Raw genomic sequence first — 11,669 nt, 5'->3', positions numbered from 1 at the left:
TAAACGGCAGTATGACCTATGGCTTACATTATAATGGTTATCCTGTTGTATTAGAAGGATATAGTGATGCTAACTGGATCAATGATTCAATTGAGACAAAATCCACTAGTGGATATGTCTTCACTTTGGGTGGAAGAACAGTCTCTTGGAAGTCTACTAAACAGACCTGTATCGCTCGGTCGACTATGGAATCCGAGTTTATTGCCTTAGAAAAGGCTGGATCAGAAGCTGAGTGGCTTAGAAATTTCTTAGCTGATAAACCATTGTAGTCAAAGCCTGTACCGGCCGTGTCTATTCATTGTGACTGTCAAGCAGCTATAACGAAAGTAAAGAGTAAAATATATAATGGAAAGAGCAGGCATATTAGACTCAGACACAACATAGTGAAACACATGTTACGTGATAGAGTCATATCTATTGACTTTGTGATGTCAGAAAAGAATCAGCAGATCCTTTGACCAAAGGACTATCTAAAAGGTTAGTCAATGTTACATTGAAGGGAATGGGGCTGAGCCTAATATATGAGCTGCTAGTGTCAGCAACCCAACCTATACAAGTGGAGATCCCATGAGATAGGTTTAATGGGTAAACAACAAAACATGAGGTAGACGATTGCACTGAGTTTTATGAGCCCCTTTTATGGTGTACAGTGAGAGCAACAATGCAGAAGGATGAGTTTTTAGAATTCTTAATGGATCCATAACCATATATTTGGTGGTGTATACAGTTACTGCATACACTTGATGGAATTCACCTATATGGGTGTGGAGGTGGAGGCCGCTTCTTTTGAGAATCTAGGTGAATTCTCTAGAGCACTCATGAAATCTAGGTAATGGTGTATGACCAAAACGCACTGAACTGCAGAATCACTTGCAGAGGAAAAGTTGTGTGAGTGACATGTACTTGCGATCTACATTAAAAGGATTCAGGTTCAAGACTATGGTGTCAACTGATTCGTGTAGACCTATCTTACTTACTCTAATGTCGGTTCAAGTCTATGGTGACACCGACACCATTGTACAACTATTACGCATTAATCCGAAAGAGTTTTATTTTAAAACATGTGGGGGATTGTTGTATTTTATTTTAAAATAATATTAAAATTTAATTTTTCAAATTTTCGGTGGTTTCCCTCCACATTTAAATTTTGGTATTTTTGATGTGTGAGTTTTGTCCCACATCGAATTTGATAAAGAAAATTCTCTTGTTTATAAGATAGGCTTTTTGCCTTGGGCTTGAGCCCCATTCAGGGGGCATGTGAATTTGGTCCTGTGGGGGGACTATGTCAATAGCTCTAATCTATGTCATTGAGCACACATGCGCGCGCGCCGAGTCGAGTCTGAGTTCGTGTCCATATCCGTGTGCGCGACATGACGGGACGGGATGGGCTAGGCATGGGCGTAGGCGCGGGTGCAGGTGCGGTGTGAGTGTACTCGTGTGGGTGTGTGTGTATGGATACTCGTAGGACTTTATTTGCGAGAGTGTACTCGCACTTGCGCCTTTTCGTTATAAATCAGAGAGGTGTATCTGTTCCAGTTGGTCGCACCTGTTGGGTTTAAACCCAATGGACCTAACCCTTTGTAAAGGGTGTTTGTGCACCTCTTCGAAGTCTATATAAAAATTTTCAATTTATGTTTGAATATAAGAAAATTCTTCTCTTATAAAACGCTCTCTGATATTTGGTTTTAAGCATTTTTTATTGTTGAGTTCATCGCTGAGTCAACTCAACACTTTCGAGTTAGACTGTAAGTGGTTCGAGCCCGTGTATAGTGAGTGCATTGCTGGGACCGGGTCATAGTCATTGTATCCTGGAGGTCGATTGCTCTAGAAACCTATTGCACTTGGGACGCTGTCGAAGGGGAGTAAATTTGATTTCAAGCCGAGTGACTCAGTCACGCTTCGACTCAATTCAATAAGTCATCTTTCTCAAAAAAATTATTTTCTAATTTGGTTCTCAATTTTTATAATCTATTTAATTCAACCAAATATTCTAACAAAATATAAGACAGATCCAAGATCAGGCAGATCGTACACTGCAAAAAGTAGTGGGGGATTGAATGTCTATCATTGGAACCCTTTTCGAGTCACAGAAGTTTTAGATCAATATGATATTTATTTTTCTTCTTCGATCATGTTTGTATGACCTCATGAACATATTGAATGGAAATAAATGTTATGGTGGCTGTGTGTGGTGTGGTCCATTTAAGCTTTGGACATGAATCATTTTTGGTATTATACTCTAAAATATTCTCACAAAATTAATGAGCTGTGTGGATATAATAAATACATTATTTTGGAGGCCATGTAATTTTGATCTCTTTTGAACTAATAAATACATCATTTTGGAGTCAGGTAACTTTGATCTCCTTTGAACCGTTTCTACAATAACTCTTGAGCTCGAGGAGCAGTTGTCTTGGCAGATCAGTGGTGTGTGGTACACCATCCAATCCACTTCCTAGGTTTTACTATTTGCGGCAGGCAGAGATCCTGATTCTTTCCGTGGATGCTAACATATGGGCGCAGATTTCATATGAAAGCCTTTCACATGGAGTTCCTGCGCTGGAAAGTTGGCGGGCACTGTGATATTTGTGAAAAATCTACCTCATCCATCCGTTTTTTGAGATGTACTTGAGACAAAATATGAGCCGGATCCAATATCTGAATTGGGCCAAAAACGTGAGGATTGAACGTCCACGGTTGAAATATTTGTGAGGCCACAGAAATTTTGAATCAGTCTAATATTTGTTTTTGCAGTTCATCTCCATAGTAATGATGTTAGGAACGGTATGGATGGCATGTAAACATCACTGTCCACCCAAGAAGGTTTCAACCGTAGGAATTTCCCTAACTACCTTTTCATCTAGTGCGGCCCATTTCAGTCTTGGATCCGGCTTATTTTTTTAGCCACGTCCTGAAATGATCTAAAAAAACGGATGGACGGGGTTAATTTCTAACAAACATCAGAGTGGCGCACCCACGTTTCCAGTACAGGAACTTCCTGCGAAAGGCTCTCGGGAAATCCGCGTCCCGAAAGTACGGGGTCAAACCACATGCGAGACTAAAGGTGCAGAAGGCAGGTGTCTCAAAGAAATTTTTTTGAAAGAAGGTTGTTTTCAGTCCATAGGCTGCTGACACAACTTCTCCTACGACTCTCTTTCTTATTTCCAACTCTCTTATATTTCATCCCTCTCCTTCTTTTCTCTAACGATGGCTGAGTCGCAACACCACCGCCACCACCTATTTCATCACCAAAAGGAAGAAGTAAAGCCCTGTGAAGCGGTTTATTCCGAGACCAACACCTACTACACTGATGGCTACGGCGGACTCGTTGAAACAACGGAAGTTGTCGCTGCCACCGGAGACACCGTTGATTATGAGAAACAAGAGAAGCACTACAAGCACATGGAGCACCTCGGGGAGCTCGGCACAGCTGCTGCCGGCACTTATGCTCTGGTAAATCTCTACCTATCTTACGCAGTGTGTGTTGGTGGTGCTGTTGTGTTGCAACCTTTCAACTGTTTGGCTGTTGTGCTTTTGCTTTGTTTGTTTGGCTGATCTTTTGATTGACCGACTTTAACCATCATTTGGACTTTTCTTAACAGTCAGTTTATGTTCTTTATAATAGTCCACCATCCAGTGGCAAGGATCATTCCAAGTTAATAATTCGGATCTTGCAAATATGGACTACTTGCCATCATAGACATAAATGATGGGACGAGGTCCTTTCTACGTATTTATGTTTAAGTGGGGCGGGGCGCGGATTCGCTGCTGACAGTAGCCAGACTCGTTACTGAAGTGACGTCACCAAGTTCTGTGGGTCCCACCATGATGTATGTTTTGTATCCACACCATCCATCCATTTTGAGAGACCATTTTAGGGCATGATCCAAAGAATGATTCAGATCCAAAGCTAGAGTGGACCCCACCATAGAAAAAACAGAGAGAGTGACGTCCACCATTAAAAAATTCTACAGGTCACAAAAGTTTTCGATGAAGCTAATATTTGTGTTTTACCTTCTTTAATGTCTGTGTTAACTTATGAAAAGATTGGATCTCAAATAAAAATCACGGTGGACCTTAGGAAGGTTTCAACGGCGGGTGTCACCGTCTCCACTGTTTTCTGTGGTCACTACAACAAAAATGGGTAAAATCGGCACTTTGGGTGCACCATGCAGCGGCGCTATTTAAAAACGGGCCACGGATATTTCTATATAAAAATGCAAACAACAAGCGATTTCCATTTCACTCCCGACTCTCTCTCTCTCTCTCTCTCTCTCTCCCGACGACTCTCTCTCTCCCTCTCCCTCTCCCGACTCTCTCTCTCTCTCTACCTCTCCCGACGACTCTCTCTCTCTCTCTCTCTCTCTCTCTCTCTCTCTCTCTCCCGACTCTCAGCTTCTTCCTACCCCCGACTCTCTCTCTCTCTCGCGCGACTCTCAGCTTCTGCCTACCCCCGACTCTCTCTCTCTCTCTCTCTCTCTCTCTCTCTCTCTCTCGCGCGCGCGCGAGCTGCCATTAATTTCAGGGCTTAGATGAAGATCTGAAACAGGTAAGAGTCTAGATTTCATCAATTTCAACCTTAGTGATTTCCTAATTAGGGATTTACAATGTTGAAACCCTAATTAGGGATTTACTATGTTGAAATCCTAATTAGGGATTTTCTATGTGGAAACCCTAATTCAATGTTGAAACCCTAAGTAGGGATTTTTCTATGTTGTTTGATGCGAATACATAGAAACGATTTGTTGTGTGATACAGTTCTGATTTGTTCAATACTTCAATTTGCAGTTTGTCGATCTGAATTCTATTGGATTTCGTGACGGGTGGAGTGTTTTCTGCACTCGATTATGTAGTCAGAATTTTTAGGTGTTTATTTATTTATTTTATTTTGATAAATACTCGGTTTAGATTTCCGTTATTTCTGCTGTGTTTGATTCCGATCCGATTAGGTTCTTATCTGATGCTTCGTGGATTTCAAGGAAGAGTTATCGTTTGAATTCTACTAGTTTTTTCATTTGGGACTTTATGCTTTGGATTTTGCCATGGAAGGTGGCAGTGATCCGGAAGGGAGTCAGTTTCTGAGGTTTCTCTTTTCTCCATTTTCATTTTTTTTTTCATTTGAGAATGTTGAATTGTGTCAATCTCTATGGAAAGAACCGCAGTTTTAGATTTTGAAGTTGTCAGTTATTGGAAATATCCTTAACCACTTAACAGGGCTGTGTCTGTGAAGAATTATGTATATATCGGTCTGGTGTTTCAGCTGAACATCTATTGTCCCATTGATGTGAGTGGCTCTAGTCTGCCATTTGTTTCTTGGGTCGATTGACATATTGGTTGAAAAGAGGTTCCTTTCATCTTTGGTGGTTAGAGCTGATTGGCTTGTGTTAAACAGGATACTCACTGTATTTTTGGATTCCTGTTTTTTGTTTACTATTTTGAGTTTCTGTTATATTCTCTTAGCTTTCGGGCATAATATTCTCCTGTTTCGATTTCTTTCTCATGAAATCTAGGCGAATTCTTCCTTCAAATTATCTCTGCAGATGACTTCTTGCTTCATTGCATCTCTGCATAAAATTCATTATATGTAAAAACAAAAAGTAAAGAAGAAGAAGATATTTTGTTGTTCTAACATGTATTACATCCTGATTCATCCAATCTGTCTATGGGACCCATGGTTCAGTGATCCAGACCGTTGATCTAATGTGCCCCACCCTTCAAGAGTATTCCTGATCGGGGCAAACCCCTACCCTTCAATCATTGGCCTTTTTTCTAGACTATTGCTGCATTTTTTCCTAAATCATCTATTTGTGGGCTGCTGATTGGAAGAGTATAGTCTTCCAGTTGGATACTTTTGGAGCATCCCCTTCATTGGTGGACCCATCAGATGGATGCTCCAAATCAGTGAAGCAGGGCCTGCTTGCATATATTGGGTTATATATTGCATAGTAGGTGCCTTGGATTATATGAATTGTTCGCCTCATTTTATGCCCTTATGGTTAACATTCGTTATTATTAGTCGTAACAACTGTCTCTGCAAGCCCAAAAGATCCTATTACTTATGATTGCTAAATGAGCAACAATTGCTGTCTCTGCAAACCCAAAAGATCCTATTCTTTGTGTTTGATCTGATTAAAATATTCAACAGCTTTGAATTTGACTTTTACCAGTTTAAAATTTTAGGAATGGTTTAAACTGTTGAATATTTTAATCAGATTCTGTTAAATTTGCATCTACTTTGAGTTTTTATTTTTATTTTTTTGATATGCAGAATGGGCTTCTTGTTTTGGTTTTTCTCTTTTCTTATCAAAGGGAAGGTTTAGCTGTAGAAGAGGACAGTGGAAATTGTTGATTTTTTTTTATTTTTTTATTTTTTTAAATCTGATTTTGTTATGCGTTAGGCTTGTGACTGTTCCTGAGAAATGGGGTTCTTTGTTTGTTTAGATCTTTTTGTCGATTAGGTTTATGAGTACAGCAGAGTTTCTATATATATGAGTTCGAAAAGCCTCTAATCAGTTGAATTTCAGTGAGTTATTCCTAATGTAAGTGTGAAATTTGAATAATTTCCTTTAATTCATGAATCGGGATTGGATTGGAATTGTATGGCAGTGATGTATGTCTCTGGTTTCTTTTTATTTAAGTTTAGGTCGTGGTGATTATTAATTTCCATTTTGGCATGAGAAGGGTGACTGAGCTAAATTTATACAAGTTTATGTGAGAGAACAGTGATATCAAAAGCTGAGTATTCTTATATGGATGTGATTTGCTAAAGACTATCTATCAACAAATAAATATCAATTTTCTGTATTATGAACGGTTTTGTACAAATAATGTTATGGTTTCAGTTCAATAGGCTTGCTATTGTTTTTACTGCAACTACATCATTTGGTTGGTAAGAAAATTATAGTCCAGTAATTGTGATTAGTGCATCATAGAGGACTCAAATCTGCTTTTTTATTTTATTTTTCCTTAGGTGCTTGACAAACAGGATTGTGAAACTATGCATATCCTAGCCAAGTGGCACAAGGCTTAGCAACTGCAACAGTTCTTGCCACTGCAGCAGTGAATGGATTGGCATTAATCATGTATTTTATTTTATGTGAGAGCAAAGATTTTCTTAGGTTCTTGCACCGGATAGGTGCAGCTGCAGGAAGGAGTTGGAATGTTATAACATGGCATTGGCCATTGTTTGTCTGGGTTGTGTGAAACTGAGATTGTGAATTAGTCAGCATGGCTGCTGGGACTGGGAGTAGCATTTGCAAGGAAGTCCTTGAATCTCAAGCTGCAGATCATGAGTTATCCATTGCAAGTGATGAATTGGAAAAATTCCAGCTAACTAAGCCTACTATTGCTCCTAGCATTAAAGGAGGTGTATCTTCCACTAATGGTGTGAATGAGCTTCTTAAGTGCTTCACTCGTATAATCGCCTTTTAGAACATTACTGTTAATACATTTGTGAGTATTTTCTCTACTAGCACAAATTCAGTTTAGTTATCATCTAGTGAATGCACAGATTTTTTTTATAATCATTTTAGTGTATACAACCTGGCTTCTTGTATACAAAACAGATTTTTTTTAAAATAATCAATAGTTTACTGCGCCAGTTGCATTGTTCAGTTTGCTGATTCAGTTTTTAACAATTTACTGCGCCATTTGCACACGAGCCATGTCCACTAGTGCAGGGTGACAGTTGCATTGCCTTAGCATGTAAGCATTGGCTTTCTTTTATGCTGCTTATTGTTTTTGTAACTTAATATCCAATTATAATTTTGGAATGATAACAATCTATAATTTGTAGTTGAATTGGGCTTTCTTTGGAATTTTGATTTCATTTGGAATTTTAATTTCATTGTTGTATTTTTCATTCAGATGAGTTTGTAGGTCCCACATGTAGAGTATTATACATGTCCATGGATGTGCTATATTTTTCATTATTGAATAATTCAGATGGGGATCTGCCAAGCTTCAGCATGGATCTGCCATATATTTTTCAGTATAAATTTGTATAGCTTTTGTAAATGTTGTACTCTTGTCATTATTCAATAATTCAGATGGGGATCTCCCTTCCAGTACAACTTAAGTTGTTTTTCTCCCTTGCAGGTCTTTGCATCCGTTCAGGCAGAACAAACCAGTTAATCTCCTCATATTGCAGATTGCAGATGATGATCCATGGAAACAACAATAAGTCAGGCCTCCATGAACTGAATACTTATTCTCCCATTTTCCAAGTTACTTCAAATTAAAAGAAAAAGGAAAAGAAGATGCTTTTCCATTGCATGAATGCTTAAATTATCATCCAATCACTGTCTTACTTGGCTTCCTCTTCAATGAAGGTTCTAACATGAGTCTTGGACTTTTGTTTATCTGAATGCAGTAAACAGAAAATACTATTGCATCTGAATATATTATTCTTCAGTCGGATGTAATAGTAACTAAATCCAAAGCAAAAGCTAAAGCTGATGAAGAAGATGAAGATGATAAGGAAGAATCTGCCAAGTCGAAGTCTGAAGTAAATGATGAAGATGATGAGGATGTTTCTAGTAGATCATGACTGTATCCTGGCCATTCGTTGATCCTGTACTTAACCTTTCGCTTCATCCTTCAACAACTCAGGTGTAGTTTTCTGTTTTTGGCCCTATCTCTACAACATCTCTGCTATTGGTTCTCAAACATAATTAGTTTGGTTTGGTTTTCTATAATTGGCATTGTTTGGAATTCTGCATTGTGGGGAGTTACCTCTTATGTCCCACCACTTGGTGACATGTTTGAGATCTCTGCCGTTCATGTACTTTGTACAGATGGAGTGGATCTCTAATTCTCCTTGGCAATATGCAAGTAACTAATTCCTCAACCATCTCATGGCCAACATCAATTTTGAGTCAGCATAAACCTTTGGATCCTCTTTTTGAAAGGTATATTGGCTCTAATCCAACTCCAAAGCCCGCAAATAAATTCAGCCCACAAATGTATTTCTTGCAATATTTCAAAATGTGAATGATATTTGTCACATTGTTGACAGTAACAGAAAATTCAGAATGCATTCTAACACAATCTTATGTCACTTTTAGGTTCCTATCGGAGGATGCTATCAGCTTATCGATGTTCCTAGGAGCAATTGCATCAATAGTGGCATAAACAAGATATTCATCCTCACCCAGTTCAACTCTGCTTCGCTCAATCGCCACCTCACTCATACTTATAACTTTGGAAATGGTGTCAACTTTGGGGATGGATTTGTAGAGGTATGATCACAAGGGTTAAAACATTAAGATGGCTTCTCTGATAGCCTTAAGCTCACCTCAGAATAAATTTTCTGTTAGCACATCTAACTTTATTCCTTTTCATTCTGGTGGGTGAGTGGTTCTTATTTAAACATATACACATGCACATGTGCAAGCTAACTATCTTATCTTCACCTGCCCTATTGCTAGGTGTTCCCATCTTCACACACCCCTATGTCTGCCCATTCATAGTTTTAAAACTCGGTGACTCGACTAAAGACACGGCTGAGTCGACTCGGTGAAATTTCGAGCAAGGCTTGAGCGTCAAGGTGAGTTGTATCATTTTCTTCCATATTTCTTTAATGCAGCAATACTATGTTGAAATTTTCAGCATTTTTACAGGTTGAGAAGTGGGTTGATCTAAAATTCTGTTGACAGTGTAATCTCTAATTGCTTTATGTTGAAATTTTCAGCATTTTCATATGTATGTTACCCATGTTAAAATTTGAAACTTTCAGATCATATGACTGAATTGTTGAAATTTTATGTTTCAGGGACGATCCTTCACAGAATTTGATAAGATATGTAAGTGCAAGTTTTCCTTCTTGATCCATGTATATATCATCACTAACATTGCATCCAGCTGAGCCATATTTTTTCTGTAATAACAGCCTGCCCTTTTTGTGAACAAAGAGAGATAATTCAGAATTAGCAGAGACAGATGGGCTGACAAGTTGTTCAATAGAAAATTTGAAAGGTTTGATATTCAAACAAGAAGTGTTGTAGTCCTAGCATATTGCTGTGTAGATTTTCTTTTGTACATTGTTCAAAAAACTTGTGGCCTGAGCTTGGCTGAGTTGACCTATTTAAAAAGCTGGCAAAACATTCCAAGTTGATGATTTACTTGGAGTATTAGTAGTTTCAACCCAATAACTTTCTGGATTGTTGAAATTGAATTGAAACTTTAAGTTTCTTCTGAGAATTGCTGGCATTTTGTTTAGTATCATCTTTTTGTTGATTCGCTTAACTCCTTTACTGCTTCTAACACAAGCAAAACCCAATTGAAATCATGTGCTGCTCTCCATAAGTAACCAATTTGCCATGCTGGCAGATGTCTAGCATGTACATGAGTTGCCTTGTACATGCATGTGTTGGTAAAAACCTATAGTACCAAAAGGCAAGAAAGAAACAAGATAAAGATCTTTTGCTTTTTCTACTTTTACCTTTTTTCAAATTGTTGTATTGAAACATTTCTATTACTCATGAAGCGATTTGAATATTAAGGTTTCCTTGTATGTAGCTTTTAGTAGATAAATTTTAACCAGTTGATATTTCAATGGTCTTTTCTTGTCTGTATCCTTTTAAATCATTCACTCTCTTACTCAATTTGTACCACATTCTGATTTTGCAGAGAGGAAATGATGTTCTGCATTCACCAGTGACTATGCATATTTAGTTGTGGAGATTGAAGGTGCTAAATTGTTTATCAATTATTATATTAATTGACAGGTAGAGATTTCTGAACTAAACGTGGAACTAATGGTGGGTGATCCACTTTTCTCATTGCATACAAGTGGGGCAATCCAGAGTTCAAATCACTTCAACCTTTTGACGCCACTCGTGCTAGGAGTAGACCATATAGAGGATTTGTTTTTATTTATTTATTTACATTCAAGACCATTTATTGTAATATATATTTTTTTATTGTGTGGTAATATAAATTTTGTTTAATATTCAGTTTTATTTGTATTGCATCATTTTTATGTTTCAAATATTTAAAAAATGCAGGTTTTGATTGAATTATATATAATATAAAAAAAAATTACTGGCATGCTAGGGCCTCTCAAATCCATACAAAGGCTTCTCCCGGCGCTTGTGTAGAAATCTTACGGCGCTTTTTCGTAAGAAAAAGTGTCCACAAACTATTTTTACCGGCGCTCTAAGTGATTTTTACTGGCTCTTTTTCGCGTCGGAAAAACATACAATTATTGGCGCTCAGAAAGGCGCCGATAGAAGTTACCTAGCGCCGTCAATACTTTTAGCGACATACCCATTTATCGGCGCTTGACTAGCGCCAATAATAAAATAGCCGGCGCTTTTAGGGACTTATAGCGGCACTTGTGAGCGCCGCTAAAAGTCGCATTTGTTGTAGTGGGTGGGGTCCATTATAGCTTTGGATATTCTTTGGATCATACTTTAAAATTATCTCTTAAAATTTATGGACGATGTGGATACAACACATACATCATGACAAGACCCACATAACTTGATGATGCCACTTCAGTAGCCTGGCTACTCAACTTGTAAGTAGCTAATCCGCATCTGTTTAAGTGCGGATCGTCTGTGTTGAAAGTCGGGGAAAATTCAGTGCCAGGGCTTCTCATTGGTCCACGTCATTAATGATGACATTAGGTCACGAAGCTTCTCGATTTTCTCTCTCCAAAATGGATT

The 11,669-nt window shown here is 38.2% G+C and overlaps 1 protein-coding gene across 1 annotated transcript in view; it reads left to right on the top strand.

Annotated features, from left to right (window-relative positions):
* Positions 1-3,207: 3,207 nt before the first annotated feature.
* The window catches only part of LOC131237330 (abscisic stress-ripening protein 1-like), an 82,877-nt gene continuing 74,415 nt past the window's right edge, over positions 3,208-11,669 (top strand). Inside the window, exon 1 of the mRNA XM_058235039.1 lies at positions 3,208-3,453. Within this exon, the coding sequence (XP_058091022.1) occupies positions 3,208-3,453 (246 nt within the window). The remainder of the gene's footprint in view (positions 3,454-11,669) is intronic.

The sequence above is a fragment of the Magnolia sinica genome, chromosome 2, assembly GCF_029962835.1.
Source record: "Magnolia sinica isolate HGM2019 chromosome 2, MsV1, whole genome shotgun sequence".
NCBI classification, from domain to species: domain Eukaryota; kingdom Viridiplantae; phylum Streptophyta; class Magnoliopsida; order Magnoliales; family Magnoliaceae; genus Magnolia; species Magnolia sinica.
Note: the sequence above shows the minus strand (reverse complement) of the source record. Positions and strands in the feature narration are given on the sequence as shown.